Raw genomic sequence first — 13,323 nt, forward strand, 5'->3', positions numbered from 1 at the left:
TCGTATACCTTAAATTAAAATCGGTAAGATTGTATGAAAATTGAAAAATCACTTTAAGTGAAACCTGTGAAATACCTGTGACTTAAAAAATTCACTACATGAAAATAATTTCAAATTAGTTAGACCGTACCTAAAGATGATTTTACTTAGTATTGTGGTAAAAAAAATTGTTAATTCTTCATCTGTGGCATATTTATATTTTGTCTATAGCTAGTATATAGTACATAATCTATGGTCTATAGCCTGGGCTCAAAAAGACTGGAGCTCAGAGCCGTATAGCCAGTTGAAGAAAAAACAAATTGTCCATGGACAAATGTCATTCTTTTTCTTAAAAAAACTTGGTTTTGCTTGTTTTTTCGCTTGTTTATACAAAAATTGCCAAATAAATCAGAAAAATTAGAAAGGATAAAGAAACATTAGTTTCAATAAAGTTAAGTTTTTGAAAAAATTGTGAACAGTGATTGATTTCAAGTCAATAATAAACAAATATTATTTGTTAGTTTGTTATTTTTGCATGTGGGCTGTGATTTAAATAATGTCTTCATCGGATTCTGACGATGGCTTTTATAGCAATGTAAATGTATTTAAAAACATTAGACTCGCTCGAGAGCAATTACGAAAAGACCTGGAATGCGAAGAGGGTTCAACGAATAATACCGGGAAAAGTCATGAATGCAGCGGTACTGTAGAAAATGATGTAACTGTGACAAAAATTGCGGAAAATTTACGAAGTAACACTGCTAATGATTCGCTTGTTGATTCAGTGGAGGATGATTTGATTTTGGACGAAATAATTGCAAAAAATTCGAAGCCCGCTCGAGGAAGAGGCCGAGGTCGGGGCAGGAAAAAGAAAGAAACCACTGTAGAGCCTCCAAAACCCCCTGCAGTTAGTAACACAAGAGGTAGAGGCAGAGGTAGAGGTGAAAAAAGAGGTAGGGCATCGAAAAACAATGTCACAGACACTGAAATAAGTAATGCATTAGACACGATTGAATCATTAAATGGCACAAGTAATAGGCGGAATGGAAGGAACAGTTCAACATCACAAGTAGATAATTCAATGATTGCAAATATACTAAACGGATTAACAGGTAGGAGTAGAGGTAGAAAAAGGAGAGCAACTTATTCACCAAACAGTTCCGTTGAAGAGGTATTAGACGGTTTACAAACTGGTAATGTTACTAAAAGGGGTCGGAGTACTCCATCACGACGATGTAGAGGAAGGGGCAATCAATGGCAATCAATCATGAATATGGTGTTACCAAGTATTATGACTTCGAGTTACCCTATATATAGTGTCGGTAATACCGATGAATATTACGATAAATCTGCTGATGTACCATTATTTAGTAAGCCTACCAGTGATCTTCCAACCAAAGTAACGGACGATGTAGTCATGTTAGATAACGAAGAAACAGATGCAGAGGACAATGAACCGTTATCCGTGAAAGTCATATGGAAAAGTCTGGATATCTTTAAATTCACGATACGAAAGTACCAAAAGTTAACGCAAATATTTGATCATTTTTCGCAAATGGAAAACGTTGGTAAAGACAAGTTACTGTTCACGTACAACAATAAAATTTTAACTTGTAATGATACACCCGCGTCAATAGATTATAATATCGCCAAGTTCATAGATGGAGGAGTCGTTAGTCAAAGTATAAAAAACATAGTTCACGAAAAGACTACAATTAACGGAATCCAGATTAAGTTTCAATGTCAAAATAGTAAAAAGCCTGTAGAAATAACGATTGGAAAAGATGATAAAGTATCGTTAGCAATGACACAATGCGCTGAACGCTTGGAGCTTCCATTGAATAAGCTAAAGTTTGAATTTGATGGTGACATTGTTGTAGGTAAGACTATTCCCCACCCACCCATCGCTGGCTCACTTCAGAGCACGGGTCTCCTCTCAGACTGGCCATGTGCGGATTGGTAGACTATTTTACATATATGTATATATTTTTAAAATCTAAATTTTAATTTTTAAAATCGGTTCAGTAGTTCCAGAGATTACCCCCTACAAACAAACTTAACGACATTACCTCTTTATATAATAAAGTATAAATATGGATATTATTATTAGAATTACATGTTTTAATTTAGTTGTGTATTGTATTTTGTCAATTTATTTGTAATAATTAATTATTATTGATTATAATTATTGTAATCTTATTTAAAACTAGTATTTTGCTCGCTGCTCGAGCTGCTAAAGCAGCTCTCGAAGTCTATAATGGCCATTTTGAACAATTTTAAAAAAGTCATACATTTTCTATGAAAAAATAAATTCCGCCATTTTGAATTTTTTTTCAAGTCATCGAATAGACCTTTGGATCCTGATCATCTCTTGCCAAGAAACCACTCTTCCATCTGTCATACCCTCCGAGATGGACGCCGATGAAATTTGTATGGCGGCCATCTTTTTTTCGGAATTTAAAAAAAAAAAACAAATTTTTGGCAATTGGATGAGGTTTCGAATGACATTTGGTCGAGCACCTCCCACCTATCTTCAATACCTCGAGCGTGCCCTTCACCCGTCTCCGAAATCCTCAATCATCAGCTCCCTCCATATGTTGCCCTAAAGGAATCTTTGTCTTCTATATGAAACCACAAGTGAAAAAAAAAAGTTTCATACAAAATTTTACAGGAGGGAATTTTTTGAAAATCTCGGCCGCCATCTTGTTTTTCAAATTTTTTTCACTTTTTCTAAAAACCGTTTACTAATATCTTCAATTGTTGCAAGTTGTAACAAAATCGGTTGGAAAACAAAAAAGTTACAAAAGTCAGGTCGGCCGCCATCTTGTTTTTCTGAAATGTCATAATTTTTCCCTAGTCGAATCCCACTTCTGAACATATCTCCCATACATTATTATATCATTTTCTGTCTCTTTCTAGGAGAACAATTATGTCAATCAGTGAGTGAGTGAGTGGTAATTGAGCTATATATAGTATAATAACTAGTATTTTGCTCGCTGCTCGAGCTGCTAAAGCAGCTCTCGAGGTCTATAATGGCCATTTTGAACAATTTTAAAAAAGTCATACATTTTGTATTAAAAAAAAAAATCCGCCATTTTGAATTTTTTTTCCACCCATCGAGTAGACCTTCGGATCCTGATAATCTCTTGCCAAGAAACCACTCTTCCATCTTTCATACCCTCCGAGATGGACGCGGATGAAATTTGTATGGCGGCCATCTTTTTTTCGGAATTTTGAATTTTTTTTTAAATTTTTGGCAATTGGATGAGGTTTCGAATGACATTTGGTCGAGCACCTCCCACCTATCTTCAATACCTTGAGCGTGCCCTTCACCCGTCTCCGAAATCCTCAATCATCAGCTCTCTCCATATGTTGCCCTAAAGGAATCTTTGTTTTCTATATGAAACCGTGATTGAAAAAAAAAAGTTTCATACAAAATTTTACAGGAGGAAATTTTTTGAAAATCTCGGCCGCCATCTTGTTTTTCCAATTTTTTTTACATTTTCTAAAAATCGTTTACTAACATCTACAAGAGCTGCAAGTTTAAACAAAATCGGTTGGAAAACAAAAAAAGTTACAAAAGTCACGTCGGCCGCCATCTTGTTTTTCTGAAATGTCATAATTTTTCCCTACTCGAATCCCACTTCTGAACATATCTCCCATACATTATTATATCATTTTCTGTCTCTTTCTAGGAGAACAATTATGTCAATGAGTCAGTCAGTGAGTGAGTGAGTGAGTGGTAATTGAGCTATATATAGTATAATAACTAGTATTTTGCTCGCTGCTCGAGCTGCTAAAGCAGCTCTCGAGGTCTATAATGGCCATTTTGAACAATTTAAAAAAAGTTTTAAATTTTGTATGAAAAAATAAATTCCGCCATTTTGAATTTTTTTTCCACCCATCGAGTAGACCTTGGGATCCTGATCATCTCTTGCCAAGAAACCACTCTTCCATCTTTCATACCCTCCGAGATGGACGCCGATGAAATTTGTATGGCGGCCATCTTTTTTTCACAATTTTGAATTTTTTTTCAAATTTTTGGCAATTGGATGAGGTTTCGAATGACATTTGGTCGAGCACCTCCCACCTATCTTCAATACCTTGAGCGTGCCCTTCACCCGTCTCCGAAATCCTCAATCATCAGCTCCCTCCATGTGTTGCCCTAAAGGAATCTTTGTCTTCTATACGAAAGTATTAGTGAAAAAAAAAAGTTTCATACAAAATTTTACAGGAGGAAATTTTTTGAAAATCTCGGCCGCCATCTTGTTTTTCCAATTTTTTACACTTTTTCTAAAAATCGTTTGCTAATGTCTAAAATAACTGCAAGTTTAAACAAAATCGGTTGGAAAACAAAAAAGATACAAAAGTCAGGTCGGCCGCCATCTTGTTTTTCTGAAATGTCATAATTTTTCCCTACTCGAATCCCACTTCTGAACATATCTCCCATACATTATTATATCATTTTCTATCTCTTTCTAGGAGAACAATTATGTCAATGAGTCAGTCAGTCAGTGGTAATTGAGCTATATATAGTATAACTAGTATTTTGCTCGCTGCTCGAGCTGCTAAAGCAGCTCTCGAGGTCTATAATGGCCATTTTGAACAATTTAAAAAAAGTTTTAAATTTTGTATGAAAAAATAAATTCCGCCATTTTGAATTTTTTTTCCATCCATCGAGTAGACCTTTGGACCCTGATCATCTCTTGCCAAGAAACCACTCTTCCATCTTTCATACCCTCCGAGATGGACGCCGATGAAATTTGTATGGCGGCCATCTTTTTTTCACAATTTTTAATTTTTTTTCAAATTTTTGGCAATTGGATGAGGTTTCGAATGACATTTGGTCGAGCACCTCCCACCTATCTTCAATACCTCAAGCGTGCCCTTCAACCGTCTCCGAAATCCTCAATCATCAGCTCCCTCCATACGTTCCCCTAAAGAAATCTTTGTCTTCTATATGAAACCATTAGTGAAAAAAAAAAGTTTCATACAAAATTTTACAAGGGGAAATTTTTTGAAAATCTCGGCCGCCATCTTGTTTTTTCAATTTTTTTCACTTTTTCTAAAAATTGTTTGCTAATATCTTCAATAGTTGCAAGTTGTAACAAAATCGGTTGGAAAACAAAAAAGATACAAAAGTCAGGTCGGCCGCCATCTTGTTTTTCTGAAATGTCATAATTTTTCCCTAGTCGAATCCCACTTCTGAACATATCTCCCATACATTATTATATCATTTTCTATCTCTTTCTAGGAGAACAATTATGTCAATGAGTCAGTCAGTGAGTGAGTGGTAATTGAGCTATATATAGTATAACTAGTATTTTGCTCGCTGCTCGAGCTGCTAAAGCAGCTCTCGAGGTCTATAATGGCCATTTTGAACAATTTTAAAAAAGTCATACATTTTCTATGAAAAAATAAATTCCGCCATTTTGAATTTTTTTTCAAGTCATCAAATAGACCTTCGGATCCTGATCATCTCTTGCCAAGAAACCACTCTTCCATCTTTCGTACCCTCCGAGATGGACGCCGATGAAATTTGTATGGCGGCCATCTTTTTTTCACAATTTTGAATTTTTTTTCAAATTTTTGGCAATTGGATGAGGTTTCGAATGACATTTGGTCGAGCACCTCCCACCTATCTTCGATACCTCAAGCGTGCCCTTCACCCGTCTCCGAAATCCTCAATCATCAGCTCCCTCCATATGTTGCCCTAAAGGAATCTTTGTCTTCTATATGAAACCACAAGTGAAAAAAAAAAGTTTCATACAAAATTTTACAGGAGGGAATTTTTTGAAAATCTCGGCCGCCATCTTGTTTTTCAAATTTTTTTCACTTTTTCTAAAAACCGTTTACTAATATCTTCAATTGTTGCAAGTTGTAACAAAATCGGTTGGAAAACAAAAAAGTTACAAAAGTCAGGTCGGCCGCCATCTTGTTTTTCTGAAATGTCATAATTTTTCCCTAGTCGAATCCCACTTCTGAACATATCTCCCATACATTATTATATCATTTTCTATCTCTTTCTAGGAGAACAATTATGTCAATCAGTGAGTGAGTGGTAATTGAGCTATATATAGTATAACTAGTATTTTGCTCGCTGCTCGAGCTGCTAAAGCAGCTCTCGAGGTCTATAATGGCCATTTTGAATAATAAAAAATTTTGTATGAAAAAAAAAAATCCGCCATTTTGAATTTTTTTTCAATCCATCGAGTAGACCTTCGGATCCTGATCATGTCTTGCCAAGAAACCACTCTTCCATCTTTCATACCCTCCGAGATGGACGCTGATGAAATTTGTATGGCGGCCATCTTTTTTTCGGAATTTTAAATTTTTTTTCAAATTTTTGGCAATTGGACGAGGTTTCGAATGACATTTGGTCGAGCACCTCCCACCTATCTTCAATACCTTGAGCGTGCCCTTCACCCGTCTCCGAAATCCTCAATCATCAGCTCCGTCCATATGTTGCCCTAAAGAAATCTTTGTCTTCTATATGAAACCATAAGTGAAAAAAAAAAGTTTCATACAAAATTTTACAGGAGGAAATTTTTTGAAAATCTCGGCCGCCATCTTGTTTTTCCAATTTTTTTCACTTTTTCTAAAAATCGTTTACTAACATCTTCAATTGTTGCAAGTTGTAACAAAATCGGTTGGAAAACAAAAAAGTTACAAAAGTCAGGTCGGCCGCCATCTTGTTTTTCTGAAATGTCATAATTTTTCCCTAGTCGAATTCCACTTCTGAACATATCTCCCATACATTATTATATCATTTTCTATCTCTTTCTAGGAGAACAATTATGTCAATCAGTGAGTGAGTGGTAATTGAGCTATATATAGTATAACTAGTATTTTGCTCGCTGCTCGAGCTGCTAAAGCAGCTCTCGAGGTCTATAATCGCCATTTTGAATAATAAAAAAATTTGTATGAAAAAATAAATTCCGCCATTTAGAATTTTTTTTCAAGTCATCGAATAGACCTTTGGATCCTGATCATCTTTTGCCAAGAAACCACTCTTCCATCTTTCATACCCTCCGAGATGGACGCTGATGAAATTTGTATGGCGGCCATCTTTTTTTTGGAATTTTGAATTTTTTTTCAATTTTTTGGCAATTGGATGGGGTTTCGAATGACATTTGCTCGAGCACCTCCCACCTATCTTCAATACCTCGAGCGTGCCCTTCACCCGTCTCCGAAATCCTCAATCATCAGCTCCCTCCATATGTTGCCCTAAAGGAATCTTTGTCTTCTGTACGAAAGTATTGGTGAAAAAAAAAAGTTTCATACAAAATTTTACAGGAGGAAATTTTTTGAAAATCTCGGCCGCCATCTTGTTTTTCCAATTTTTTTCACTTTTTCTAAACATCGTTTGCTAATGTCTAAAATAACTGCAAGTTGTAACAAAGTCGGTTGAAAAACAAAAAAGTTACAAAAGTCACGTCGGCCGCCATCTTGTTTTTCTGAAATGTCATAATTTTTCCCTACTCGAATCCCACTTCTGAACATATCACCCATACATTATTATATCATTTTCTGTCTCTTTCTAGGAGAAGAATTATGTCAATGAGTGAGTCGGCGGAAAAAATAAATTCCGCCATTTTGAATTTTTTTTCAAGTCATCAAATAGACCTTTAGATCTTGATCATCTTTTGCCAAGAAACCACTCTTCCATCTTTCATACCCTCCGAGATGGACTCGGATGAAATTTGTATGGCGGCCATCTTTTTTTCGGAATTTTGAATTTTTTTTTAAATTTTTGGCAATTGGATGAGGTTTCGAATGACATTTGGTCGAGCACCTCCCACCTATCTTCGATACCTTAAGCGTGCCCTTCACCCGTCTCCAAAATCCTCAATCATCAGCTCCCTCCATATGTTGCCCTAAAGGAATCTTTGCCTTCTATACGAAAGTATTAGTGAAAAAAAAAAGTTTCATACAAAATTTTACAGGAGCAAATTTTTTTAATATCTCGGCCGCCATCTTGTTTTTCGTATTTTTTTCACTTTTTCTAAAAATCGTTTGATAACATCTAAAATTACTGCAAGTTTAAACAAAATCGGTTGGAAAACAAAAAAGTTACAAAAGTCAGGTCGGCCGCCATCTTGTTTTTCTGAAATGTCATAATTTTTCCCTACTCGAATCCCACTCCTGAACATATCTCCCATACATTATTATATCATTTTCTGTCTCTTTCTAGGAGAACAATTATGTCAATGAGTCAGTCAGTGAGTCAGTGAGTGGTAATTGAGCTATATATAGTATAACTAGTATTTTGCTCGCTGCTCGAGCTGCTAAAGCAGCTCTCGAGGTCTATAATGGCCATTTTGAATAAAAAAAATTTGTATGAAAAAAAAAATTCCGCCATTTTGAATTTTTTTTCCATCCATCGAGTAGACCTTCGGACCCTGATCATCTCTTGCCAAGAAACCGTTCTTCCATCATTCGTAGCCTCCGAGATGGACGCTGATGAAATTTGTATGGCGGCCATCTTTTTTTCGGAATTTTGAATTTTTTTCCAAATTTTTGGCAATTGGATGAGGTTTCGAATGACATTCGGTCGAGCACCTCCCACCTATCTTCAATACCCTAAGCGTGCCCTTCACCCGTCTCCGAAATCCTCAATCATCAGCTCCCTCCATATGTTGCCCTAAAGGAATCTTTGTCTTCTATATGAAACCGTGATTGAAAAAAAAAAGTTTCATACAAAATTTTACAGGAGGAAATTTTTTGAAAATCTCGGCCGCCATCTTGTTTTTCCAATTTTTTACACTTTTTCTAAAAATCGTTTGCTAATATCTAAAATAACTGCAAGTTTAAACAAAATCGGTTGGAAAACAAAAAAGTTACAAAAGTCAGGTCGGCCGCCATCTTGTTTTTCTGAAATGTCATAATTTTTCCCTACTCGAATCCCACTTCTGAACATATCTCCCATACATTATTATATCATTTTCTATCTCTTTCTAGGAGAACAATTATGTCAATCAGTGAGTGAGTGGTAATTGAGCTATATATAGTATATAACTAGTATTTTGCTCGCTGCTCGAGCTGCTAAAGCAGCTCTCGAGGTCTATAATGGCCATTTTGAATAATAAAAATTTTTGTATGAAAAAATAAATTCCGCCATTTTGAATTTTTTTTCAAATCATCGAATAGACCTTTGGATCCTGATCATCTTTTGCCAAGAAACCACTCTTCCATCTGTCATACCCTCCGAGATGGACGCCGATGAAATTTGTATGGCGGCCATCTTTTTTTTGGAATTTTGAATTTTTTTTCAAATTTTTGGCAATTGGATCGGGTTTCGAATGACATTTGGTCGAGCACCTCCCACCTATCTTCAATACCCTAAGCGTGCCCTTCACCCGTCTCCGAAATCCTCAATCATCAGCTCCCTCCATATGTTGCCCTAAAGGAATCATTGTCTTCTATATGAAACCATAAGTGAAAAAAAAAAGTTTCATACAAAATTTTACAGGAGGAAATTTTTTGAAAATCTCGGCCGCCATCTTGTTTTTCCAATTTTTTTTACTTTTTCTAAAAATCGTTTACTAATATCTTCAATTGTTGCAAGTTTAAACGAAATCGGTTGGAAAACAAAAAAGTTACAAAAGTCAGGTCGGCCGCCATCTTGTTTTTCTGAAATGTCATAATTTTTCCCTACTCGAATCCCACTTCTGAACATATCTCCCATACATTATTATATCATTTTCTATCTCTTTCTAGGAGAACAATTATGTCAATCAGTGAGTGAGTGGTAATTGAGCTATATATAGTATAACTAGTATTTTGCTCGCTGCTCGAGCTGCTAAAGCAGCTCTCGAGGTCTATAATGGCCATTTTGAACAATTTAAAAAAAGTTTTAAATTTTGTATGAAAAAATAAATTCCGCCATTTTGAATTTTTTTTCCATCCATCGAGTAGACCTTCGGACCCTGATCATCTGTTGCTAAGAAACCATTCTTCCATCTTTCATGCCCTCCGAGCTGGACGCGGATGAAATTTGTATGGCGGCCATCTTTTTTTCGGAATTTTGAATTTTTTTTCAAATTTTTGGCAATTGGATGAGGTTTCGAATGACATTTGGTCGAGCACCTCCCACCTATCTTCGATACCTCAAGCGTGCCCTTCACCCGTCTCCGAAATCCTCAATCATCAGCTCCCTCCATATGTTGCCCTAAAGGAATCTTTGTCTTCTATATGAAACCACAAGTGAAAAAAAAAAGTTTCATACAAAATTTTACAGGAGGAAATTTTTTGAAAATCTCGGCCGCCATCTTGTTTTTCCTATTTTTTTCACATTTTCTAAAAATCGTTTACTAATATCTGCAATATCTGCAAGTTTAAACAAAATCGGTTGGAAAACAAAAAAGTTACAAAAGTCAGGTCGGCCGCCATCTTGTTTTTCTGAAATGTCATAATTTTTCCCTAGTCGAATCCCACTTCTGAACATATCTCCCATACATTATTATATCATTTTCTATCTCTTTCTAGGAGAACAATTATGTCAATCAGTGAGTGAGTGGTAATTGAGCTATATATAGTATAATATATAGGTAGGTAGCAATTATATGCCCGGATTGTCGTAAATTAGGGATGGCGTGACAGCAGGAAAACCGTAACTTTTTAGTGATGTCCTTTTTACAGATTTTAACGGTTTTGCTATTAATTACCGATTCTCAGTATTTATCGGTAATAATAATTATCCTACTAATAATTTATTAAGGAATTTAGTTTTTCAAAAAAAATCAATCAAATTTATCAAAATATAAAAACTTTATTTAGAATAGACAATAACCATGTTCCAGTTGTAGTTGACGATAAGTGTTCATCTGTATTCTTAAGCTGTGGGCCACATCCCTGCTGAAGACTTGCGCAGCAAGTTTCACCTGTAATGCATAGTTATTTTTTTTATAGATAATTATGTTAATAAACTAAATTTGATAATGCAATTTAGATTTAAAGTAGACATTGGGCTTAAAGTATAATCAAAGAATTTAAATGAGTAGTTTGGAAATTCATTAGGATTCAAATTTTTGTTCAAAACATTATCTTTTATGCTCATAATTATACTATCCTAAACCTAATTATCCTAATCCTAATCTTAATAATATTATAAACTAGCCGATGGCCGCGACTTCGTACGCGTGGATTTAGGTTTTTAAGAATCCTGTGGAAACTCTTCAATTTTCCGGGATAAAAAGTAGCCTATGTCCTTTCCCGGGATGCAAGCTATCTCTGTACCAAATTTCGTCAAAATCGGTTGAACGGTTGAGCCGTGAAAAGCTAGCAGACAGACAGACAGACAGACAGACAGACACACTTTCACATATATAATATTAGTATGGATGTGAAAGTGTGGATGTTTGGATGTTTGTTACTCAATCACACAAAAACAGCAGAACGGATTTGGATGAAATTTGGAATGGAGATAGATTATACCCTGAATGAACACATAGGCTGCTTTTTATCCTGGAAAATCAAAGAGTTCCCGCGGGATTTTGAAAAATGTAAATCCACGCAGTCGCTGGCATCACCTAGTATTCTCATAATTATCTTCAACACTATTGGGCGCCGACCCTGGTTATTGGTACTTCTTGTTTTTATGGTGTCTATGTGATCACGTGATGAGATTTTTGTAAGCTGAAACTTAAAATAGACCAACAACAGGGTCTACAACCCATAGTTTCAGAGACAGTGCTTTCAAAAACGTGATCACATAGAATCCACGAAAACAAGAAGTTTTAGTACCAATAAAACTAAGGTCTGCGCACCGTAGTTTTATTGGATTTTTTCCATGGCAAGGACATTATCACAAAGCTATTGTTACAAAGCAAATGTTCAGTTACTTGCCTTCAACTTGTCATATCAATTTGGTTTCACATGCTTGTCTGTTAATTTGGTAGACCATCCAACACCTGCCACACCATCAACTACCTATTATTCTATCTACGATTCAACTTTATTGTGATAGATTCCCAGCCAAAGTGTATTTGCGCAATTAAGCCTTACAAGAGTTCGGGGTTAGCTTCGAATTAAATAATATTAGATCTCGAATTAATTTTGGAAATGGGTGCACTACTGAGCACGAGTCTTCTCACAGAGTGAGAAGGATTCACCACACTGGCCAAGTGCGGATTGGGTATGCCATTAGGTTTTGGATTAAAACAACTTATTAAAAATATGCATATTATATTATATTATAAAAGATAAGGTACATGTGCACAGTTATCTATTGAATTTTTTTATAAGTGAAACGACTAACTTTATTTCTAGAAATAAGTAAGTAGGTACATAGATTTAGTTACGAGTATTTTGATGGTTTATAGGCAGTAGGTCAAACTTACAAAAACTGATATCTGGCAGAAATTACTTTGATTTTAAGAAACTAAAGTCACTCAGTGTTCAGATGTTCAGATGCTATCAAATGTACCCAAGGTACCTTATATAATATATATTTGTCATAGTTTTCACAAATATACTTATAGTTATTTATACACAGGTAGGTACTTATAGAAGATGGGATATTAATATTATGGTGAATAAAACTAGGAAAAGACTATTTATACGTTTTAGATTTTTTTTTTTAATTTTCTGCCAGGTATCTACTGTCTAGGAACGCATAATAGTAATAATTCTTAATTGCATAGATAGTAAATCTATGCCATTAGCGATACCTAGTGTTCTTTTGCGTAAACTAATTTTATTGAAAAGGTTCACAATATGAAATATAAATTAAAATATATAAGCTCCCTCACTTAAGACAAGGGGTAAATATTATAATATCATACATAGGTAGGTAGTCATTTTGACTCATTCAGTTTCATCTTATCAAATCGTAGCTTATATTTATTTACAACTTAATTTAACTCTTAAAACTAGTATCATAAAGCTAATTAACGAAAGTTTAATTTATATAGTTATGAATAATAAATTAATGAATTTGGGTCGTGGCACATCGAGATTCGAGAGCGAAATGAATGGATAATAATAATATCGGCTGTTATATACAATACCTACCTACCTTAGAGACTGAGGGAAGATTTCTTATATTAGGTACAATAAATAAACAATAATTCGGTACATTCTTGATGAATAGAGGTAATTAAGAGCCTCAATAGCTCAACGGGTAAAAGAGTGGACTGAAAACCGAAAGGTCGACGGTTCAAACCCCGCCCGTTGCACTATTGTCGTACCTACTCCTAGCACAAGCTGGACGCTTATTTGGAGAGGAAAGGGGAATATTAGTTAACATGGCTAATATTCTTTAAAAAAAAATACTTGAGTATTAGATAAACATACTTATTATATAAATATGTTACTACTGGTAACTGGGTAGGTACCTAGTTA

At 35.1% G+C, this 13,323-nt stretch overlaps 1 protein-coding gene and 1 long non-coding RNA gene across 2 annotated transcripts; both read left to right on the forward strand.

Moving 5' to 3' along the window:
• The first annotated feature begins 25 nt into the window (after positions 1–25).
• Positions 26–2,305, forward strand: LOC117995686 (DNA repair protein Rad60-like). The gene has a single exon (XM_069508751.1). The coding sequence runs from the start codon at positions 536–538 to the stop codon at positions 1,940–1,942; it is 1,407 nt and encodes a 468-aa protein (XP_069364852.1). The 5' UTR covers positions 26–535; the 3' UTR covers positions 1,943–2,305.
• A 6,997-nt stretch (positions 2,306–9,302) lies between these two features.
• LOC138404588 (uncharacterized) lies at positions 9,303–10,776 on the forward strand. Its single transcript, XR_011238481.1, has 2 exons — positions 9,303–9,711; positions 10,468–10,776. It is a non-coding gene; the product is annotated as an uncharacterized lncRNA (long non-coding RNA).
• The last annotated feature ends 2,547 nt before the right edge of the window (positions 10,777–13,323 follow it).

This window comes from Maniola hyperantus, chromosome Z (assembly GCF_902806685.2).
Source record: "Maniola hyperantus chromosome Z, iAphHyp1.2, whole genome shotgun sequence".
NCBI classification, from domain to species: Eukaryota; Metazoa; Arthropoda; class Insecta; order Lepidoptera; family Nymphalidae; genus Maniola; species Maniola hyperantus.